At 41.4% G+C, this 25388-nt stretch overlaps 1 protein-coding gene across 1 annotated transcript in view; it reads right to left on the bottom strand.

Moving 5' to 3' along the window:
* LOC120993919 (sterol O-acyltransferase 2-like) overlaps positions 1–25388 on the bottom strand; it is an 88411-nt gene that overhangs the window by 5434 nt on the left and 57589 nt on the right. The window contains exons 5-9 of the mRNA XM_040422382.1: positions 16040–16085; positions 14075–14204; positions 3444–3541; positions 3264–3362; positions 3045–3180 (exon numbers count right to left, since the gene is read on the bottom strand). Coding sequence (XP_040278316.1) covers positions 3045–3180; positions 3264–3362; positions 3444–3541; positions 14075–14204; positions 16040–16085 — 509 coding nt within the window. The remainder of the gene's footprint in view (positions 1–3044; positions 3181–3263; positions 3363–3443; positions 3542–14074; positions 14205–16039; positions 16086–25388) is intronic.

Genomic DNA, 25388 nt, shown 5'->3' with positions numbered 1-25388 from the left:
ATCAGGCGGGTAAGCGGAAAGCTAAAGACCACCTAGAAATCCGAAAGAACTTGAGCAGCGCCAGGTGAGAAGCTTCTGCCTCGATTAACAACGAGGCAAGTGCAGGAGGAAGAGCACACGGACAGAAACACAGATTGTCCATGGGGTGGTAATGTAATAACACTTATAAAGTATCCTACTAATCAAAAATCTGGGTGGATAAAAATCAATGATTTTAAAAAATAAATAAAAAAACTGATTTTTTTTATTTAAATCAGATTTTTTTTTATATAAAATGCTTTTTGAGGAAAATATATTACCATCCAAAGGTTATACCATCATGAAATAAAGATTAGTTTTTTAATTATGTAGAATAACCTCTGGAAGAGCATGACCTTGTGAATGGATTAATGGAATTTATTTATTTACATATAGTTTAATTTTTTTTGTAAATAAATTCTATTAATCCATTCACAATGTCATGCTCTTCCAGAGGTTTTTGTAAGATTATTGGGCAGTTTTTCTGCCTACAAGATATTATCACAGATGCTTGGTTTACTTTTGCAGTTCTCAAAACTGAATTTGACTCAGCAGAGATCACATGCCTCTTCTTCACAGCAAAAATGGTATAACATGAACAGAGTTGAGAAAAAGACCTTAATCCTAACTTCTACAAACCTATGAATACAGAATCAACCTAATCAAACTAATATGAAAAGTTGTTATTCTAAAAATCTTCGTCTACTTGCATATTATAAGATACCAGCAAGAATTAGTCTCTATGTAGAAAACTATGATTTAAATCAAGCCTTACTGACTAGTGATTTAAATTGTGATTTAAATCAGTTTGATTTAAATCAAACCCAGCCTGTCAAAGATACATGATCTATATATGAATTAGTATTTAATTATTGAAGAGACTGAAATCAACTTCAGAGGACTAATTTATTCATTATTTTTCTGCAATAACATTTTGTGATTTAACTCTTGATTTGCAGGAATTATCCATTTATCTATCTGTCACATGAATCATGGTTCAATAATTTATTTATTTAATGATTTACGAATATAATGATTAATATATGGATCAAGTTTGATGAATGGGAGAACATATTAGAATCCAAATGAGTTGACTTTTTATACATCATTTTATTTTTTGGTTTTATTCCATTGTATTTTTTTTATATTTTTTTGGTATTGTGCACTAAGTATTAAAAGGATATAATGTACAACTAACATAACAGACTATTTTTCATGCCATACTAGATGATAGAGTGCCTGTCATCAAAGCGATTATTTATATTCTAAATATTAATTTGGCTTTGGGTGCTCCAAGGACAGTGCACCTTGATCCAGAGGTCTAGGAAGGTGAGCCACTGTCCACAAATATGCCCACTTGGATTGGCTAAGTGTGCCTTTTTGTTTTAAAGGGCTTGTCCGGCCATTAAAAAAAGGCTCCAAATGGTGTAAATGAATAAAGTAATTTATTCTTACCTTTCCGATCCCACACCACTCCTGTTCTGATGCTTCATGAGCCTCTGATGATTTCTGCTTTCCAATCCCCTCTGCTCCTGTTGCTGATGTTTTGCAGTCCCCCACTGATTTCTGATCCCATACTGCTTTCATTCTGATGTTTCATGGTCCCCCATCAGTTTCTGCTTTCTGAAGCACAGACCAGTGGAGACTGTGAAGTGTCAGAACGGGAGCAGTGGGGGAACAAAGGTAAAAATAACTTATTTTACTGTGCAGAGCCTGTTTTAAAATAAATAAATAAATTGTAACAGGGAGCCATGGTTCGGGCAGCATGAAACTCCTGACAAGTTCTCTTTTAAAGGGTTTTCTGGGTGTTTAGTATTGACCTATTCTCAGGATAAGTCTTCAATAGCTGATCAGTAGGGGTCTGACTCCCAGCATCCCCTCTTATCAGCTGTTTGAAGAAGCATTGCCGCCTCTTCCTAGGCCTATGACATCACTTTCATTGGTTACATAGCATATGTGCAGCTCAGTCTCATTCAAATGAATGATACCAAGCGCAATCGATATGCAATGGACAGCACTATGCTTGGTAAACTGCGGTCGGTGGGGATGCCAGGAGTTGGATCCTGCTGATCTGATATTGATGACCTACCCAGACAACTTTAAATAAAGAAGACAGAAAACCAATGTTCAGATGGCCTGGCAGAGTGCAAGAATAAGAAAAAAGCAGGGGGGCAGTGAAGAAAGCTAGGTGCTGGACCCAGAGGGCTGGTGACAGGTGAGACTTTTTTTTTTTAATTGCTGCACCCTACCTGGCCATCTGAACATGGGTTACCAATCTTGGAGAACCCCTTTAATTGCTACTTCCTCTTCAGTATACTGCCCATCATTTCAGAAGCGAATGTAATTACAAGTACTCATGGAGCGCCACCTCCTCTTTAAACAGCTGATTAGTGGGGGTGCTGGTTGTCGGACCCCTGCTGATCTGAAATTGATGAACTATCCTGAGGATAGGTCATCAATATAAAACTCCTGCACAACCCCTTTAAGAAACATGATCTCATAAATTCATCTAGAATTATGTACTTGTAGAGAGTTGTACATGATCAATCGCAGGTTAATCAACTGAAATGCACTGGTCTGCATTATCGTTACTGTACTTACGGTAGTACATTGACAGATTATTGAGTCTTACCAGAAATGCAGCAGCTTTGGAGCTACCAAACATGATGTTGAATTTTAGATGTATGTGGATAACTAAACATGCACATGAATAAAGTCTCTGTAGTAATGACATATTTTCAGCTAACCAAGGACATATATTCCAGAGAGGCAGATGGATGCTTTAGGGTCCTGAGAGGATGGGGCCCACTCTTGGTTAGGACCCATTCTCTTTGTTATTGGGTGGTGAGAACTTGTGCAGGGTTTACATCTCCTGAGGAAAGGAGGTGGGATATCGACTCACCAGACATTTCCGTTTTGGGTGTCATGAACCAGAAACATAATGGGGACCCATTTTCTGCTATGTATGCTACTGCAACTGCTAACATTATGTAAAAGACATAGAAGAAAATGGTGGTCATATATACCTCCAAAAAGAGCAAAAAGGCAGAACATGACCGGGTAAAAGAAACCAAAAGACATTGTTAAAGCATATTCATGTACAGTGGCAGAGATGAGGAATACAGCCAGCATCACTCCTGTGCGAAAACGCTTCTTGAGCAGCTGAAAGATAAAGAATATTTCAGTTGTTGAGTGCAGGTTCACACCTCCAGATTGTCCTAATACTCTTCTGATGAAATCCTCACCCATAGCAGATCCTGGTAGACATAATAATACAACCAGTCATGGATGATCACATTCCATGTGCGGAAGTAGTTGGAGAAGGACTTGGAATTCCACCAGTCCTGTAGAAAATGGAAACAGCGGCTTTATGGTAAAGCAATCAAATGCAAACCATTGTATAAGATGAAGAAAGGTGCAGTCACCTTATAAAACCTGCGATCTGCAAAGCGGAGCATCTCAGCAAATGCGTTCATCCAGCAGTGCAGAAATCCAAAGAATGAGATTAGCAGCGCAAAGGTACCTGGAAAATAGAACAATAAAGACAAAATCAAAGCCAAGTTCATTACAATTTGGGACACATTTAGTAAGACCGGCGTTTTGGATGCTGGTCTTAATAAAGGTCCATAGCTGGCGGTGGATCCGCCGAAGTTATAAAGAGGCACAGGCCTCTTCATAACTTCGCCACATCCAGCGCCAATTATAAATGTAAGCCAGCTAATGAGCTGTCTTACACAGGGCCGGATTAAGAGCATCATGGGCCTGGTGCAGAAGATTTTAATGGGCCTTTTTATAGAAAATGAAAACACAACACAGAGCAACTTTTTATAGCACAAATAAAGTGTGAATTTACGCAAAATTACACATGTGAAAATACGCATGCATAAAGTTTGAAGTGTGAACGGGTCTACGTAATCCCATTCAAGTCTATTGGACTAAAGTTCATGCGTAATTTTGAAGCAGATTTACGCACGGGTTTGCGTGTGAAAAATCTGCTGTGTAAACTTAGCCTGTGAAAAATCTGCTGTGTGAACTTAGCCTAAGTGTACATCTCTGGCCACAGTTTAAATATACAGCCATCTATATAGATGGCTGTATTATGTATAGCCACCCCCCAAGGAGTTAACTAGTGCTGCTGGATATGTCATTCAGGAGCATGAAAAAGCTATTCACGACTTTTCCATGCTCCTGAATGGCATATGTGTTTATAAAAGCTAATCTATTATAAGCAGATATGCCATTGAGGAGCTTGGAAAAGATAGGTAGGCAAGAAATAGTCACCTAGCTTTTCCATGCTCCTGAATGGCATATCTGCTTATATGCATACATGTTTATAATAGCCAAGCTATTATATGCAGATCTGCCATTCAGGAGCATGGAAAAGCTAGGTGAGAAACAGTCACCTAGCTTTTCCATGCTCCTGAATGGCAGATCTGCCTTTAGGCATATCTGTTTGTAATAGCTGATCTATTATAAGCGGATATATCATTCAGGAGCATGGAAAAGCTAGGTGACAATTTCTCACCTAACTTTTCCATGCTATGCTCCTGAATGGCAAATCTGCCTTTAGGCATATCTGTTTATAATAGCTGATCTATTATAAGCAGATATGCCATTCAGGAGCATGGAAAACCTAGGTGATAAATAGTCACCTAGCTTTTCCATGCTTCGGAGTTGCAAATCTGCCTATAGGCATATCTGTTTATAATACCTGATCTATTATAAGCAGATATACCACTCAGGAGCATTGAAGAGCTAGGTGACTATTTCTCACTTAGCTTTTCCATGCTCCTGGATGGCATATCTGTTTATAGTAGATAAGGCTCAGCTATTATAAAGATATATATGCCTATAAGCAGATATGCAATTCAGGAGCATGGAAAAGCTAGGTGAAAAAAATCATCACCCAGCTTTTCCATGCTCCTGAATGACATGTATAAATTATACAGTATAATAGGTGAGGTGAGCCAATGCTGATTTACTTACCGCCTATGAGTTGTTTTCTGGGCAGTACACTGAAGGCTGCTGAACGCGACTCACCGCTGGCAGCACCCCTGACTCCACGCAGGAAGAATTCTGAACTTCCTGCGCGCAGCAGCCATCACGGTCTTTCACTTTACGGCATGGCCTAGGCCCCAGGGGAGGAGTCTGACGTGACGACGCAGCGCGGCGTGCACAGCTGACCTGTCACCTGACCTGATCTGTCAGCTGACACTGTCCTGGTGAGTTCTGTAAAGGGCCGGCCTGGGAGATTTCTCCTTGCGCGCCGGCCCTGTCATCATCTGACAGTCGGCACGGTTCGGTCCTACTAAAGGGCTGCGGGGCGGCCGCCAGGCAACCTCAGCGAGGCGGCCCATGCGGGCCTAGCTCCGGTTGGCCTATGCGGGCTGCTGGGCCTATTTTCATGCAGGGGCCTGGAGCTGCAGCTCCATCCGCCCCTACGTTAATCCGGCCCTGGTCTTACATTTAGACCATTTAGAAAATGATGAATAAGTCCCCTTCCCACAATTTTAGACCTGGCGTGAGCAGGGAAAAGTCGCAGATAGCGGCGCAACAGTTATCTGTGCCTGAAATACGCCTAATTTAGGCATATTTCAGATTAGTAAATGACCCCCTTTATGTTTTATCTTATATTCAGGCCTCAGTGATAACTGCTCTTGTCATCATAAAAACAATTGGGAAGTTGTCACAATCCCACCCACATTTCTATTCTTATCATCATAGAATAATATACTGTTGGTTACGGTCCTGTCCTATAACAATTTAGGTGTAAGCTGTTGTCTCATCACAGTCAGATACAGGGAAAGAAAAAGAGAGTGTTAGTCGCTGGACCTTCAAAAGGAGGGTCCAGGAATAACTTCGCAGGGCGCCAAAAGGAAGGCAAAAAAGCGAACAGTGTAAAAAAGAGTAGGGAAAAGTTATATTAAATTGGACAAAAGTATTTCTTAGTAGAGCATAGGTGGGCAGGCTGACAATGGTCTCAACCTAACCTTGAAAAGCTCAGGGTAGGTGATAGAGAAGGAGAGTGGTGAAGGTTGGAAAACGCTAAAAGGACCAAGGGGGAGGCGACAAAATCCCTAGAATCTAAGACATGGATCGTATAGATCCCTGAAATGAAATCTATGAAGCCTATAAAAACTAATACAGTAGCGATACTTACACACTTAAAGGATGTGTACACCCTCAGAATCAGATCATATAAAATTAAAATAATGATGTAAATAATAAAGTATAAAATCAAAATGTTAGTGACTCTTTTCACCCAGGAGGGTAATGTGGGATAAAGCTCAAGACACCCACACGAAACCTTGAACCTTTTTTCTTTTATTCCAAAGCCAGGGTGGGGGAGTGAAAGCTTTCACTCCCCAACCCTGGCTTTGGAATAAAAGAAAAAGAAAAAGGTTCAAGATGCAGTGTTGAGTGGTCATTGTCAGATTCTGACATCTCTACGGGCGACCCAGGTGCAGGTGGTGTGGTGTGGGTGTCTTGAGCTTTATCCCACATTACCCTCCTGGGTGAAGAGAGTCACTAACATTTTGATTTTATACTTTATTATTTACATCATTATTTGATTTTATATGATCTGATTCTGAGGGTGAACACATCCTTTAAGTGTGTAAGTATCGCTACTGTATTCGTTTTTATAGGCTTCATAGATTTCATTTCAGGGATCTATACGATCCATGTCTTAGATTCTAGGGATTTTGGCGCCTCCCCCTTGGTCCTTTTAGCGTTTTCCACGCACCACCACTCTCTGCCTCATCACAGACCAGCCTTTAGTATGAGAGCCACGGGTCGGGCTGCCACGACCCCCAGCAACAAGTTGATTTTGCCAGTTGAATTTACAATCAGCTTCCATTGCAGTCAACGCTACAGAGGAAATATAGAACAGGCAGCCTTCAAATGAATACATGGACAAAGGTAAAGGGATTTTTCCCATTGTCATCCACAAGATATGCCATAAATGACTAATAGATGTGACTCCAGAGTCTTTATGGCACATCACAGTACCAGAGGATCCTCCAGTGAGACCAGGCTCTGACATATTTGCAGCTACCTTTTGGAGCTAATTCCTTGCCACTAGGGTCTATTTCTTTGTTTTAAAACCTTTTTGACTTTATTGATAATATAGGAGTTGGGCCCCGAGAATCATTTCCTCTGGTAGGCCCAAGGAATCACAGTCCAATACTGTGCGGGTCACTCTTCTGGAACCTGAACCTCTCCAGAACCTCCAGAACAGAGGTCCCCCATCCTACCCAATGAGGTGGCTACCACATCAAGGCAAAGAATAAGTGGACAGATAGTAACGCATGTCCTCTGCTCTCTCCATTCTTCTATGATAGTCATGGAAATAGCTGGGCACGCTTACCCCACAGTAGTAAATGTAGAGAGCCGTGCACATTCATGGCTGAGATTCGGATGCTGTCAGATCTGTAGACAGTTCTCCTTACTGCAGCAGGAAATTGCATTTTTGAAAGCTGAAATATTTTAATTATCTGTTAAACAAACTCCAGCTAGGACTGCTGCAATGCCACTGCCACAGAGGACCCCCAGAAATGGCAGATGGGTTACTGTAGGTTCTGGAAGTCTTAGAGTGGTGGATAGAAGACATGTCCCACAGTCGGTGGTTCTCCATAATTCATTTGCAGCACTCTCAGAATGTAAGGACAACATGGATATGGACTCAAGCACAAAGGGTGTGAAACCATCGACTCCTATGTCTAATGTATGCAACAAAAAAGATAAAGTGAAGTCTCAAAGGAAGCAGCTGTTGCTGGGTGATTCAATCATAAGAAGTGTGGAGCTTAAAGAAAATGGTTTTGTGAGATGTCTCCCTGGGGCTACTGCTAGAAGAGATAGAAGACGTATTATTAATATTGTTAAGCAAGCAAAGCAGGAAGGGGACGTGGATGTTCTTGTCCATCTAGGGACAAATGACCTGGCTTGCAATGAAGTGTCAGAGGTGAAAAAATCTTTTATCACACTTGGTAATGACGTACAGGATTTTGCATCCACCATTTCATTTTCTGAAGTTCTGCCTGTGCATAATGTTCAGAATGATAGGCAGAGGCGCATAAAGGAGTTCAACATATGGCTTGGTAAATGGTGTCAAGAGCAAGGATTTGGCTTTGTTTCTCATGATAGCTCTACTTGGAATAGAAAGGAACTGTACAAAAAAGATGGTTTGCATCTTTCTCTCAAAGGAACAAATGTACTTAGTGAACAACTCCAAGAATTTGCGAAAGAGTATTTAAACTAGGAAGGGGGGGCAAAAGAGTGAAAATAAAAGAGTCCATTTGCCCCCCGAAACAATGCCAGAACAGGTCAGAAGCACAGAGGTTAAGAAATTATAAGCTCAGAGTCCTGTCTACAAATGCTCGCAGTTTAGGTAAAAAAATCAATGAACTTGATTCAATAATGGCATCTGAGAATGTAGATTTAGTGGCTGTTACGGAGACATGGTTTAATGAAAGAAATGACTGGGACATAACCATACCAGGGTACTCTTTATACAGAAGAGACAGAGAAGGCAAGAAAGGAGGAGGAGTGGCCCTGTATGTGAAAGATAGCATTAAATCTAACCTAATACAAGTTGGTGAGGCCAACATAGAGTCAGTTTGGGTTACGTTGCAGTTTGCTAACCATGCAGTAACTCGTGTAGGTGTGATATATAGACCACCTGGTCAAGTTAAAGAACTAGATGATCTACTAGTTGAAGAAATAGCTAAAATGACAATGAAAGGAGAAGTTATCATTATGGGAGATTTCAATCTCCCAGATATAAACTGGAAAACCAAAATAGCAAGTTCTACCAGGAGTACAGATATTCTAAATTCCCTACTGGGGTTATCTCTACAACAAGTGGTTGAGGAGCCAACCCGGAGGGAGGCCATTTTGGATTTGGTATTCACAAACGGGGATTTGGTATATGATGTCATTGTAGGCGAAACCTTGGGAACTAGTGATCACCAGTCAGTGTGGTTTAATATAAGAACTGTGAAAGAGTCCCACCACACAAAAACAAAAGTTTTAGATTTTAGAAAAACAGACTTTTCAAAAATGAAATTAGTCATAAATGAGTCCTTATCAGACTGGAACGGATTACATGGAGTCCAGGAGAAATGGGACTACTTAAAAGGTGCATTATTGAAGGCAACAGAAAATTGCATTAGACTTGTCAGTAAAAACAAAAAAAGGAGGAGACCACTGTGGTACTCAGCAGAAGTGGCCCAAATCATTAAAAATAAAAAGCTAGCATTTTGTAATTATAAAAAAACCCAGAGCAATGAAGATAAGGAAATCTACAAGATTAGGCAGAGAGAGGCCAAGCAAGTTATAAGAACTTCTAAAGCGCAGGCAGAAGAAAAACTAGCTCAGTCTATGAAAAAAGGGGATAAGACATTAATCAGATATATAAATGAAAAAAGGAAATTAAAACAAAGAATAACTAAATTAAAAACAAAGGACGGAAGGTATGTAGAAGAGAATAAAGGGCTAGCCGACTGCCTTAATGAATACTTCTGTTCAGTTTTTACAAAAGAAAAAGGAGAAGGACCTCCACTAGAAAGAATGACTAATAAATCGTTTGATGCATGTATCTTTACAGAGGAAGATGTTCTAAGTTTGCTGTCTAAGGTGAAGACAAATAAGGTGAAGACAAATAAGTCACAGGGGCCTGATGAGATACACCCAAAATTATTAAAAGAGCTTAGTGGTGAGCTGGCAAAACCGTTAACAGATTTATTTAACCAATCATTAGTAACAGGAGTCGTCCCGGAAGATTGGAAATTGGCTAATGTCGTGCCCATTCACAAGAAAGGTAGTAGGGAGGAATCGAGCAACTATAGACCAGTGAGTCTGACATCAATAGTAGGCAAATTAATGGAAACCCTATTAAAGGATAGGATTGTGGAACATCTAAAATTCCATGGATTGCAAGATGAAAAACAACATGGGTTTACTTCAGGGAGATCATGTCAAACAAATCTTATAGATTTTTTTGACTGGGTGAATAAAATAATAGACGGTGGAGGTGCAGTAGACATCGCATATCTAGATTTTAGTAAGGCTTTTGACACTGTCCCACATAGAAGACTTATCAATAAACTGCAGTCATTGAGCATGGACTCCCATATTGTTGAGTGGATTAGGCAGTGGCTGAGTGACAGACAACAGAGGGTGGTAGTCAATGGAGAACATTCAAAACAAGGTCATGTTACCAGTGGGGTTCCACAGGGATCTGTACTGGGACCGATTTTGTTTAATATCTTCATAAGTGATATTGCAAAAGGCCTCGCTGGTAAGGTTTGTCTTTTTGCTGATGACACAAAGATAGGTAACAGGGTTGATGTTCCTGGAGGGAAACGCCAAATGGAAAAGGATTTAGGAAAACTAGAAGAATGGTCAGAACTCTGGAAACTGAAATTTAATGTGGATAAGTGCAAGATAATGCACCTGGGGCGTAAAAACCCAAGGGCAGAATATAGAATATTTGACACAGTCCTGACCTCAGTATCTGAGGAAAGGGATTTAGGAGTAATTATTTCAGAAGACTTAAAGGTGGGAAGACAATGTAATAGAGCAGCACGAAATGCCAGCAGAATGCTTGGATGTATAGGGAGAGGTATAAGCAGTAGAAAGAGTGAAGTGCTTATGCCGCTGTACAGAACACTGGTAAGACCTCACTTGGAGTATTGTGCGCAGTACTGGAGGCCATATCTCCAGAAGGATATAGATACTCTAGAGAGAGTTCAGAGAAGAGCTACTAAACTAGTACATGGATTGCAGGATAAAACTTACCAGGAAAGGTTAAAGGACCTTAATATGTATAGCTTGGAAGAAAGAAGAGACAGAGGGGATATGATAGAAACTTTTAAATACATAAAGGGAATCAACTCGGTAAAGGAAGAGAGCATATTTAAAAGAAGAAAAACTACCACAAGAGGACACAGTTTTAAATTAGAGGGGCAAAGGTTTAAAAGTAATATAAGGAAGTATTACTTTACTGAGAGAGTAGTGGATGCATGGAATAGCCTTCCTGCAGAAGTGGTAGCTGCAAATACAGTGAAGGGGTTTAAGCATGCATGGGATAGGCACAAGGCCATCCTTCATATAAGATAGGGCCGGGGGCTATCCATAGTATTCAGTATATTGGGCAGACTAGATGGGCCAAATGGTTCTTATCTGCCGACACATTCTATGTTTCTATGTTTCTATGGCCACCTTTCCACTCATTCTCTGCCTAGGTGCAGTGCCTACCTGACCAAATGTAGCACAGATAGATGCAGGTCCTAGAGTGGAACATCTATGAGACGTTTCTGGCATATCCTGTGGAAATGTCATATATATCTAAGGTGGGAATACTGCTTTAACATCTCTCCATTTTGACAGGAGACAGGAGCAGGGTTCACCCTCACTATGATATCCATATGCTCTAATTGACCACAGCCCTGCAGCATCTTGAGATTTAGGTCAGTAAGGCCTCATGCACACGGCCGTTGCTTTGGTCCGCATGCGGACCCATTCACTTCAATGGGGCTGCAAAAGATGCGGACAGCACTCCATGTGCTGTCCGCATCCGTTGCTCCGTTCCGTGGCCCCGCTAAAAAAATATAACATGTCCTATTCTTGTCCGCGCTTTGAGGACAAGAATAGGCATTTATATTGAAGGCTGTCCGTGCCGTTCCGCAAATTGCAGAACGCGCACAGATGCCATCCGTGTTTTGCGGACAACAAAACACACCACGGTCGTGTGCATGAGGCCTAAATATGATTTTTATTATGATTATCATTACAAGCACAAATTACAATTCATATTTAATGTCCATTTGTTTGTTGTTTAATTCATCAGTGTAGGTGACATTTTAGGCTACTTTCACACTAGCGTTCGGGGCTCTGCTTGTGAGCTCCGTTTGATGGCTCTCACAAGCGGCCCAGAACGCATCCGTACTGCCCTAATGCATTCTGAGTGGATGCGGATCCGCTCAGAATGCATCAGTCTGGCAGCGTTCAGCCTCCGCTCAGCTCAGCAAGCGGACACCTGAACGCTGCTTGCAGCGTTCGGGTGTCCTCCTGGCCGTGCAGAGGCAAACAGATCCGTCCAGACTTACAATGCAAGTCAATGGGGACGGATCCATTTGAAGATGACACAATATGGCTCAATTTTCAAACTGATTTGTCCCCATTGACTTTCAATGTAAAGTCTGGACGGATCTGTCTGAACTACTTTCAGACTTTGAATTTTTTTATTTAAACTCTAATGCAGACGGATCCGTTCTGAACGGATCCAAACGTCTGCATTATAGGAGAGGATCCGTCTGTGCAGACACCAAGAGATCACCTATAACTCCTGAAGTCTCACTTTAACGATATAGAGATAGATAACGATTTAAAGGGGTTTTCCAGGAGTTTAATATTGATGACCTATCCTCAGGATAGGTCATCAATATCAGATCGGCAGGGTTCCTACACCCAGCACCCCCACCGATCAGATCAGCTGTTTGAAGAGAAGGGTGCGCTCCGTGTGAGTGCTGCCTTCCCTTCATTGTTTACCTGCTTGCTGTCGACATCGCAGTGGCGAGCAGGTGTATATATGTTCCTATACACTTGAATAGGAACAAGCCGCCCCATAGAAGTGAATGCAACGGCATGTAATTATACGTTCACGGCTGGGACATGGTCTTGTTGTGCACCGTTACACATTAACCGTGCATTCTGGTTGCCTGTGGCAACGTGTTGTGGTGCAGCATGTTTGTGCTTTCCTCCTTCTTCTGGTTCTTTCCCTGTCTGGTTCTGGAGGGGTTAACTTCTGGCTAGGTGTGTTCTGGGTGTGGCCTCATGGCTCTTCTTAATCTGTTGTTGTGAGCGTGAGGTCAGTAGTTCTCCAGCCTTGGTGTGTGCTGGAGCTATGCTCCTGCCCTGGATATTCCTTTCTTCCAGTATGAGGGCCAACTAATTAGACATCAAGGTCTTGCGATGTCATCCTTCTGTATTTTCCCCTTCCTTCCCTTGAATATGTTTGGTTAGGGTTTATGTACAGGGTGTGTTGTTATGTCTAGTATTGTGTTCCATGCCTGGTCTGTTTAGTGCTGGTGTTCCACCCTGTTACTGCGGCAGGTAAGTGCTTGTTGTTCTGGTGTGTTGTTGTATCTGGGTTCTTACCTGCCGATCCAGTTGCTGTTCACTGACTTCCCTTACCCTTGCTGCTTGGCCTGTGAGACTCCTGTTCATCCGCGTTCTGGAGGAACAGGTCTTCTCTAGCTCCTAACCGTTATACAGGGATCATCAGGGCGACTCGGGGTCCGAGGTTCCTGTGTATGAGCCCACCTACCATCTGGGTCAGGATAAGGGTGGCTTAGGAGGTGACCCGCTCCCTTTTCCTGGTTATCAGGCCTAGCTGCTTCCCTGTTTACCCACGCTATACAGTAGGGAGTTTTCTCCTACTCCCCATTATGACATATACCTGCCATGATGTCGACAGCGTGCAGGTAAACAGTGAAGGAAGGGCAACGCTTGCACTGAGCACAGCCTTCTCTTCAAACAGCTGATCGGTGGGGGAGCCGGATGTTGGACCCCCGCCAATCTGATATGGATGAGTCATCAATATTAAAATCCTGTAAAATCCCTTTAATGATACTAGAAAAAGTACAATGCCAAGAGGTGAAGAAAAGTACCGATGTACTTTTCTTCACCTCTTGGCATTGTACTTTTTCCAGTGACATGTCTAGTTGAAAATTTCAGTCTGTACGAGAAATATAAAAATATTTCTTGCAGAAATGTATGCAATCTAAATACATTCCAGCCCACCCAGGTCTTTATGCCATCTGTCCACCATCAGCAAGTTAATACAGGCAGTTTTCAATTAATAGTACAGCTATAACACACAGACTTAGTGGCTGAAATAAGAGATAACTGAATGTGTGTGGGGAACGGGTGGTTAATAGCAGGAGCGTAACAAGTACGTAAAGGGGTTTTATGAGGTTAGAGAAAAGGATCTGCTTTACTTCCAGAAACAGCACCTCTCTTGTTCATGGACTGTGTCTGCTCTTAGTCTTACCAGGCAGGGTGGCATGGAAGATGGAAAGCACCAAGGTCTTGGTACTGAATGGCTGCTTGCTCATGTTTTTGAATACCGGGGTGCAGAGTGTGACCATGATAAAGTACAAAAAAAACACACAGCCAAGGAACTAGTGATATTGAGAAAATTAAAAACAGATTATATTTCACACCATACTGTACATTCTTTTTTATTGTCACCTTAAAGGGACAATAACTTTTATAAGGATGACCTGTCCTCTGGATAGGTCACCAGTATCTGATCAGCTGTTTGAGAAGGCAGCGGCGCTCACAGTAGTGCCGTGCCCTTCTCCCAGCTTTCCCTAGGCCATGTGATGTCACGTTCATCGGTCACATGGCCTAGGTGCAGCTCAGCCCCATTTAAATGATTGGGGCTGAGCTGTGATACCATGCACAGACGCTATCAAATAGACAGCACTGTGTTTGCTGAGCAGAGAGAAGGCCACGGCACTCACAGGAGCACCGTTTACTTCTCAAACAGCTGATCAGCGGGGTCCCGGGTGTAGGACCCCCAGCAATCAGATATTCAAGACCTATCCTGAAGACAGGTTATCTAACTCCTAGAAAACCCCTTTAAAGTGGCTATACTATAATGTATCTATCAGCTATGCACACACCACTGTCTTATGCATACAGTAAAGGAATAGGGGAAAAAAAAGAAGGAACCTAGAAAATATTCAGAATAATGGCTTTGTTAACGACTGAGACAATAATGTAACTTCAGTAAGTAAAGCGCCTTTACCATATGACAGAGGTGCTTTAAAAGGGTTGCCTCACTTCAGCAAATGGCATTTATCATGTAGACAAAGTTAATACCAGGCACTTACGAATGTATTGTAATTGTCCATATTGCTTCCTTTGATGGTTGGATTCATTTTTCATCACGTTATACACTGCTCGTTTCCAGCGGTTATGACTACCCTGCAGTCCAGCAGTGGCGGCCGTGCATGCACACTATAGGAAAAAGTCCTGGCACTCCCAGAAAGGCTGGTGTTTTTTCCTATAGTGTGCAAGGATGGCAAACGCTGCTGGATTGCAAGGTGGTTATCACCGCTGGAAATGAACAGCAAAGGAGGCAATATGGATAATCACAATACATTAGTAAGTGCCTTGTAATAACTTTGTGTACATGATAAATGTAATTTGCTGAAATGAGACAACCCCTTTAAATACAGTCATGTACTAGATGCTAATAATGATTCATTGCACGTGTCATTCATGGGGTTTAAGAATATTAGGATTTCCTTGCCTTGGCCCTCACTGATTAAACTATTTCATTGTTGCATTTGAATGGACCACAGCAATGCACATAAAACTATGCAACAGTGGGAGCCATTTTCCATTTAGTAAAACATTAACGCCATTACAATACATGTAACTAAAGATATGGGCGTATCTCTAGCACAGGGATCAGCAAAAAAGATATGGGTGTATCTCTAGCACAGGGATCAGCAACCTTTGGCACTCCAAGTACTGTGATACTACAACTCCCAGCATGCAGCTTAGGTCCCTTTCACGAGCGAGTTCCAAGCATCAGCGAGAGCACCCGTCCTGACATCCCGTCCTGTATAACACTGACAGCATTAGGTCAGTGTTATTCAATACATTCCAGAACTGTAGGGGTTACATAGCATCATAAATTAATATAATGCTATGCGACCCCATGAGTGCTGGGAGGTCAGGACGCATGCTCTCGCTGACATATGCTGCAAGTCCAATCCATGGAACTCACTCGTGTGAAAGAGACCTTACACAGTTGTTCTTGTAACTCCCATAGAAATGAAAGGAGTATTCTGGGAGTTGTTGATTCAAAACAGCTGGAGTGCTGGAAGGTGCTGATCCCTGCTCTAGAGCAACCAGCATCCCAATCATTAAATATATCATGACACTAGTTGGTTTGGAGCCAGTTCTTCCCATCTATGGCCTGTCTCAACTTACACCTTACCTGGGCAAAGTTCTTAGCCACATATTTCCACCTAATGTATGGTGTCCTGTGTGGAGGCAAAACAGAAGAGCGTGACACAATGTGAACCTGAGAGATTACAGAACACTTTACACATTTTTATCTTGAGATAACCTATAGATAATATGTTATGTATTTATAGCTTTATTTTATTAGTTTCAAAGTGTCCTGAAAATATACTCCGCAAGGCATCATAATATGTAACAAATGTTCGCAATGTAGCCCAGATGTACATACATGTTCATAGTGTTCAGCCAGGTAGATGGGCAATCTTCAGCCATGTAGTCCGCCGAATATGCTGACGCAAAACAACAGGGCCATGTGACTACGTCTTCACTGCCTGGCCCTGTCAGTCAAAGTGTTGGGGGTGCAGCCGGGAAGAGAATGAGTGGAGCCTCTATGTCCTATGACAATGCCCTCATTGCACATAGAGCCTAATTGCATGAACATAAAAGGCTGATATCTCCACATTGGGGGAATGGATAAGGATGGGACCAACAGCATTAAAATGTAGGGACCGGTACATATCTCCCATGCAGATGGATGGATATGACACATCCTGTTTTACTGAATTAAATTGTTACTGTATAGATTGGGACAAAATGACCAGAGTCATCTTATATTTATAAGGTGAGCAAGTTGAAGAGAACCTGTCATCATGAAAATTCAAATTAATATGCAGGCAGTATATTATAGAGCATGAGGAGCTGAGCTGATTGATATATAGTTTTATTAGGAAAATAATTATTATAAATTGTATTTTATACATTTAAATTCCTGCTCATTCTGGGGTTTTATGTCTAGGAGGCGGTCCGATCAGTCATTGACAGCTACCTGTGTATACACAGTCATAGAGGAAGGCTGTCATCACTGATAGGACTGCCTGCTTGACTTCGAAGCCCAGAATGAGCAGAAATTTAAATGAATGAAATACAAATTATAAGGAATCTTTTCCCATAAAATGATATATCAATCTGATCAGCATCTCCTGTTCTATAACATGCTATCACGGCACAGTGTGGGAGGATAACTCCACACCGACCACAAGAAGGAAGGGAAAAGGTACTAGGCCTGGAAACTAGGGAAAGGGGGAAGGGTCACCACCTAGTGAATCCCTAACCCGAGCCCTGACTACTATAAGTATGAACAGACCTTGATGGTAGGAATGTTCATATGCTGGAACCTAGGGCCCTATCTGACCCTAAAGGGCCCTGGAAATAGTGTCAGGACCAGTGATGACCTGTTCCTTCCCAGCTGAAGGAACAGGAGACTCCCTCAGGCCTAATACCAAATGGTAGCCGAAAACCACAAACAAGAAATAGGGAAAAGACATTTAACTTCAAAATATGCAGACGAGCAGGAACTCAGAGGAGAACCAGACACCAGCTCTTCGCAACCAAAATAAGCTATCAACCACATAGCATGATGGGAGAGGCCAGACTAAATAGAGGAGTAGGAATTACCACTTAAGCTACACCAGAGGTGTGGTCATACCGAGCAACAACACAGAATAGTGAAACCAGAGAGGCTGTCAGATCACATCACGTGCAGCCAGTCTCCTAGATCTTCTGACCCCTGTCGCAGGAGAGACCATGACAGTACTCCCCCTTCTACGGGGACACCCAGGACCGATTTTATCTGGATGAGCTCTGTGAAAGGCTTTCACCAGACAACTATCATTAACGTCGGCCGCTGGAACCCACATCTTGTCCTCTGGTCCGTAACCCCTTCAGTGAACGAGATACTGGAGGGATCTACGGAGAATTCGTGAGTCAACTATCCTGGAGATCTGAAATTCTGTCCACCATGACAGGAGCAGGAGGCAAGGAGAACGGTTCAACAGGTTCGACACATCCTTTCAACAATGACCTATGGAACACATTATGAATCTTCAAAGCCTGAGGAAGTTCAAGACGAAAGGCTACCAGGCTAATAATGGCAGTGATCTTATATGGGCCAATAAACCTTGGACCCAACTTCCAAGAAGGTACTGTCAACTTAATGTTTCTTGTGGACAGCCACACAGAATCACCCACTCTCAGGTCCGGACCATTCATGCGTCTCTTGTCAGCCATACGTTTATACTTGCTGCCCATTTTTTTTAGATTATTTTGAATTTTCTGTCAAATAGATGAAAATCGTTCCTCTTCAGGTATACCAGAAGTCTCCGTACCAGAAAATGTGCCGAATTGCGGGTGGAACCCATATGCCCCAAAAAACGGCGACTTAGTAGTGAGTAGTATACCGCAGCTGTTTTCGTGAAACTCAAAGTGACAGGTGGCCACGCCCCTTTTCCAGCTGTCCAGACAAGCCCTAATATGGTATATTCAGGCTACAACTCATTTAAGTTTTAAAAATAGCTTGACTTTCTGTGACCTTCACAGACATGTCAGACATGTCAGCGCATGTTCTTATATATTTATATACAGTAACTATCTGTTATCTATAAATCTTTTATCTATCTATAATCCAAATTAATAAAATATTACTAAAAAAATGTCATCTATTTGTCTATCTATCCATCTATCACATATCTTTTTATCTATCTATCTATCTATCTATCTATCTACTAATATGTTATATTCAGGCTACAACTCATTTAAGTTTTAAAAATAGCTTGACTTTCTGCGACCTTAACAGACATGAACAGACACGTCCATAGCCATCTATCTTTTAATATCTATCTATCTATTTACGCCCTTATTGCGCTACACGCGCAACAAAAAAACTAACATTTTTATAGCCGGTTTTACATTCGCCTACGTCAGACTCTATTCGCATTCCCTTTTGTTAGTGGACCTGCAATCTTTGAAATTAAATTTGCTTTTAATTATATATGATCGTGTTTAATAAATCAAAGGCATCCGTGATTTAGGCAAAATATTTGAGCGCCGCATCTAACTCAGATATGTATCATTTATAAATATTAACAATAGCTAATTGTGACACTCAACTTTACCTGATGCCGATTCTGTCTTCCTATTTTGTCCTATTTCATACTCACAGCTATCACAGATATTCAACATATCTATCTAACACAGATATGTAGCATTTATAAATATTAACAATAGCTAATTGTGGCACCCAACTTTCCAGGGTTTTGATAACAAGTACAGTTGCAAGAAAAACTATGTGAACCCTTTGGAATGATATGGATTCCTGCACAAATTGGTCATAAAATGTTATCTGATCTTCATCTAAATCACAACAATAGACAATCACAGTCTGCTTAAACTAATAACACACAAATAATTAAATGTTACCATGTTTTTATTGAACACACCATGTAAACATTCACAGTGCAGGTGGAAAAAGTATGTGAACCCCTAGACTAATGACATCTCCAAGAGCTAATTGGAGTGAGGTGTCAGCCAACTGGAGTCCAATCAATGAGATGAGATTGGAGGTGTTGGTTACAGCTGCCCTGCCCTATAAAAAAACACACACCAGTTCTGGGTTTGCTTTTCACAAGAAGCATTGCCTGATGTGAATGATGCCTTGCACAAAAGAGCTCTCAGAAGACCTACTATTAAGAATTGTTAACTTGCATTAGTCTGAAAAGGGTTATAAAAGTATCTCCAAAAGCCTTGCCATCAGTCCACGGTAAGACAAATTGTCTATAAATGGAGAAAGTTCAGCACTGCTGCTACTCTCCCTAGTAGTGACCGTCCTGTAAAGATGACTGCAATAGCACAGCGCAGACTGCTCAATGAGGTGAAGAAGAATCCTAGAGTGTCAGCTAAAGACTTACAAAAGTCTCTGGCATATGCTAACATCCCTGTTAGCGAATCTACGATACGTAAAACACTAAACAAGAATGGATTTCATGGGAGGATACCACAGAGGCTTCCACTGCTGTCCAAAAAAACATTGCTGCACGTTTACAGTTTGCACAAAAGCACCTGGATGTTCCACAGCAGTACTGGCAAAATACTCTGTGGACAGATGAAACCAAAGTTGAGTTGTTTGGAAGAAACACACAACATTATGTGTGGAGAAAAAGAGGCACAGCACACCAACATCAAAACCTCATCCCAACTGTGAAGTATGGTGGTGGGGGCATCATGTTTTGGGGCTGCTTTGCTGCATCAGGGCTTGGACGGATTGCCATCATCGAAGGAAAAATTAATTCCCAAGTTTATCAAGACATTTTGCAGGAGAACTTAAAGGGCTTCTGTCACCCCACTAAAGTGTTTTTTTTTTTTTTTTGGGCTAGTTAAATTAGTTATATTGCGATATATGAAAATATAATGCTCTTACTTACTTTGATTCAGTGCGCCTGCGCCGATGACATCACCGAAATAGAAGACGTCATCGGCGCAGGCGCACTGAGGGAGTGCTGAGGAGGCGAGCCTCCTCATCTCAGAGCGCCTGCGCCGAATGAACACAGGCACAGTATTTTTGAAATGCCGACAGGGCTGGCCGGAGGAGGAGATCCCGGCTGGCCCTGTCAATTAACACGACGAGGGGGCGGTTTTCTGCAGCTGCTACCAGCAAGTAGCTGCCCTACTTGCTGGTAGAGACCTAATTTACATATTATAAAACTTCGTTTTTAGAAGAAACTGCTGAATCAAAGTAAGTAAGAGCATTATATTTTCATATATCGCAATATAACTAATTTAACTAGCCCAAAAAAAAATAATCACTTTAGTGGGGTGACAGAAGCCCTTTAAGGCCATCTGTCCACCAGCGGAAGCTCAACAGAAGATGGGTGTTGCAACAGGACAACGACCCAAAGCATAGAAGTAAATCAACAACAGAATGGCTTAACCCTTAAGGACCGGGCTTATTTTCACCTTAAGGACCAGGCCATTTTTTGGAAATCTGACCAGTGTCACTTTAAGTGCTAATAACTTTAAAACGCTTTGACTTATCCAGGCCATTCTGAGATAGTTTTTTCGTCACATATTGTACTTCATGACACTGGTAAAATGAAGTCAAAAAAATTATTTTTTTTGCAAAAAAAAATACCTAATTTACCAAAAATTTGGAAAAATTTGCAAATTTCAAAGTTTCAGTTTCTCTACTTCTGTAATACATAGTAATACCCCCAAAAATTGTGATGACTTTACATTCCCCATATGTCTACTTCATGATTGAATTATTTTGGGAATGATATTTTATTTTTTGGGGATATAAGGCTTAGAAGTTTAGAAGCAAATCTTGAAATTTTTCAGAAATTTACAAAAACTCAATTTTTAGGGACCAGTTCAGGTCTGAAGTCACTCTGCGAGGCTTACATAATAGAAACCACCCAAAAATGACCCCATCTAAGAAACTACACCCCTCAAGGTATTCAAAACTGATTTTGCATACATTGTTAACCCTTTAGGTGTTGCACAAGAGTTATTGGCAAATGGGGAGGAAATTTGAGAATTTCATTTTTTTGTCTAATTTTTCATTTTAACCCATTTTTTCCACTAACAAAGCAAGGGTTAACAGCCAAACAAGACTGTATCTTTATTGCCCTGACTCTGCCGTTTACAGAAACACCCAATATGTGGCCGTAAACTACTGTACGGCCACACAGCGGGGCGTAGAGTGAAAGGTGCGCCGTTTGGTTTTTGGAGGGCTAATTTTGCTGGACTGTTTTTTTGACACCATGTCCCATTTGAAGCCCCCCTGATGCACCCCTGGAGTAGAAACTCCATAAAAGTGACCCCATCTAAGAAACTACACCCCTCAAGGTATTCAAAACTGATTTTACAAAACTTTGTTAACCCTTTAGGTTTTACACAAGATTTAATGGAAAATAGAGACACAATTTCAAAATTTCACATTTTTGGCAGATTTTCCATTTTAATATTTTTTTCCAGTTACAAAGCAAGGGTTAACAGCCAAACAGAACTCATTATTTATGGCCCTGATTCTGTAGTTTACAGAAACACCCCATATGTGGTCGTAAACCACTGTATGGGCACACGGCAGGGCACAGAAGGAAAGGAATGCCATACGGTTTTTGGAAGGCAGGTTTTGCTGGACTGTTTTTTTTTACACCATGTCCCATTTGAAGCCCCCCTGATGCACCCCTAGTGTAGAAACTCCAAAAAAGTAACCCCATTTTAGAAACTAAGGGATAGGGTGGCAGTTTTGTTGGTACTAGTTTAGGGTACATATGATTTTTTTGGCACGTTTTTTTTTTTTGTTATTTACAACATTCATCTGACAGGTTAGATCATGTGGTAATTTTATAGAGCAGGTTTTCACGGACGCGGCGATACCTAATATGTATACAATTTTTTTTAATTTATGTAAGTTTTATACAATAACTTCACGGTTTGATTGGCTCTATTTTGGGGTGCATATGACTTTTTGATCGCTTGCTATTACACTTTTTGTGACGTAAGATGGCAAAAAATGGCTTTTTTTACACCGTTTTTTTTTTTACGGTGGTCACCTGAGGGGTTAGGTCATGTGATATTTTTATAGAGCCGGTCGATACGGATGCGGCGATACCTAATATGTATACTTTATTTTTATTTATGTAAGTTTTACACAATGATTTCATTTTTGAAAAAAAAAAAATCATGTTTTAGTGTTTCCATAGTCTAAGAGCCATAGTTTTTTCAGTTTTTGGGCGATTATCTTGAGTAGGGTCTCATTTTTTGCGGGATGAGATGACTGTTTGATTGGTACTATTTTGGCGTACATGCAACTTTTTTGATCACTTTTTTATTACCTTTTTTGGGAAGTAAGGTGGGCAAAATTTCTATTTTCTCATAGTTTTTATTTTTTTATTTTTATGGCGTTTACCATGCGGGGAAAGTAACATGACCGTTTTATAGATCAGGTCGTTACGGACGCGGCGATACCTAATATGTGTAGTGTATTTTTTTTTTTTTTTTTTTATTCAGTGATAAATGTTTTTTTTTTTATCTTAACTTTTTTAACTTATTTTTTTACATTTTTATGACCCAGACCCACTTGGTTCTTGAAGATCCAGTGGGTCTGATGTCTGTATAATACAGTGCAGAACCCTATATAGGGCTCTGTACTGTATTTTACTTACACTGAACAGATCTATGCTTTTAGCATAGATCTGTTCAGCACCATGGACAGCAGGACGCCTGAGCAGGCGTCCTGTTGCCATGGAACCTTCCCCCATCTGCCACAACTTCGCAGACGGGGAAGGGTAAGCACAGGGCTGAGGGGGGCTGTCGGGGGGCTCTCTCTCTCTCTCCATCGGGGGGCTGCAAAGGCACAGCAGCCCCCCGATGGAGAGGGAGGGAGCTCCCTGACCGATGACAGTTAACTTTTTCCATACAGCGGTCTGTACGGACCGCGGTATGGAAAGGATTAAACGGCTGACATCTGCACAGATGTCAGCCGTTTATACCAGGGTGTCAGCAATGTGCTGGCACCCTGGTATAACCCACTAGAAGCCAACAAATTTTCAAGGGGAGGCGGGCTGGGGATCGCGATCCCGCCTGCCGCACCGCCCCCGCCTCCCGCAACGCCCCCACCGCCTGCGAAATATTGATTTTAGGCACTCTAAAGTTTCTGATCCCCGCTGTCAGGGACCGCGGGGATCAGAAACTGCAAAAAGCGCAGCAAACCGCAGGTCTGAATTGACCTGCGGTTTGCTGCTATCGCCGACACGGGGGGGGGGGGGTCACATGACCCCCCCTGGCGTTGTGACAGGATGCCGGCTGAATGATTTCAGCCGGCATCCTGTTCAGATTAACCCCTGGGGCGCCGGAATGCCTATTTAAAGTTAGGACGTACCGGTACGTCCTGTGTCATAAGGACTCGGGAAATAGGGCGTACCGGTACGTCCTATGTCCTTAAGGGGTTAAACAAAAGAAAATACGCCTTCTGGAGTGGCCCAGTCAGAGTCCTGACCTCACCCCGATTGAGATGCTTTGGCATGACCTCAAGAAAGCGATTCACATCAGACATCCCAAGAATATTGCTGAACTGAAACAGTTATGTAAAGAGGAATGGTCAAGAATTACTAATGACTGTTGTGCACGTCTGATCTGCAACTACAGGAAACGTTTGGTTGAAGTTATTGCTGCCAAAGCAGGTTCAACCAGTAACTAAATCCAAGGGTTCACATACTTTTTCCACCTGCACTGTGAATGTTTACATGGTGTGTTCAATAAAAACATGGTAACATTTAATTATTTGTGTGTTATTAGTTTAAGCAGACTGTGATTGTCTATTGTTGTGACTTAGATGAAGATCAGATCACATTTTATGACCAATTTGTGCAGAAATCCATATCATTCTAAAGGGTTCACATACTTTTTCTTGCAACTGTATCTAGCTTCTAACATGACAGTTGTCAATTTACACAAACGTACCAAATTTAAAAATCCACAATGTTAATACTGGTGTTACGAGACATAGTCGGCCTAATGTACGAGCAGCTGCAACAATAGCAAACAGTTGTCAAAACATGCCAGCATGTCAAAACCCTAACAAACTATTAAAATCCTAATAAAATCCCTAATACATTCCTATAAAACCCTATCAAGCTATTAAAATCCTAATAAAATCCTAATAAATTCCTATTAAAATCCTATAAAACCCTATCAAGCTATTAAAATCCTAATAAAATCCTAATAAATTCCTATAAAAATTCTATAAAACCCTATTAAGCTATTAAAATCCTAATAAATTCCTATTAAAATCCTATAAAACCCTATCAAACTATTACAATCCCAATAAAATCCTAATAAAACCCTATTAAAATCATATTATGTCACAGAGGCAGCAGCTGCAGCAGAAACTCTGCAGACACCGTCATATTCGTAAGTAGAGAATATGGCAGAGCCGTCGGGCGATTTTCTTGGCAAACTAACTAGCGAAATACCCGCTGACACGTACATTACCGAGTTCTGCGTTTCCAAAGTCATACGGCTACAAACTCAACAATGAGGAAAACAGTATTAAAGGTTAAGGGTATAACTCTCAACGTCGCTAACACCCGACTTGTTAATTTTGACAGCTTAAAATAACTTGTGTGGGATTACTTGGGCAATCCCGATCCCGAGACGCAGAAAACAATAGGTATACAGAAAAACAGCATTTTCAGAAATAGGAAGCGTCGGGACATAGAGATGAGACCACTATGTAAAATGCAAAAGTGCGTCTACACAAAGAGACGACTGACGATGGAATTTACGACACTACCTTTTCGGCTATTAAACATGGCCGCGCAATTTCAACACCCATTTTCTTGTATTTTAGCAGGGCCCTCAAGTTCCGGAAAGAGTATTTTTGTAAAACGGTTGTTAATACAAGCGGATACGCTAATGTTGCGCAAACCCGACAATGTAATTTGGTTTTACGCGTGTTGGCAGAAATTGTACGATGAGCTAACCTG

Source organism: Bufo bufo, chromosome 3 (genome assembly GCF_905171765.1).
Source record: "Bufo bufo chromosome 3, aBufBuf1.1, whole genome shotgun sequence".
Classification (NCBI taxonomy): Eukaryota; Metazoa; Chordata; class Amphibia; order Anura; family Bufonidae; genus Bufo; species Bufo bufo.
This window is presented reverse-complemented; position numbering and strand designations above follow the sequence as displayed.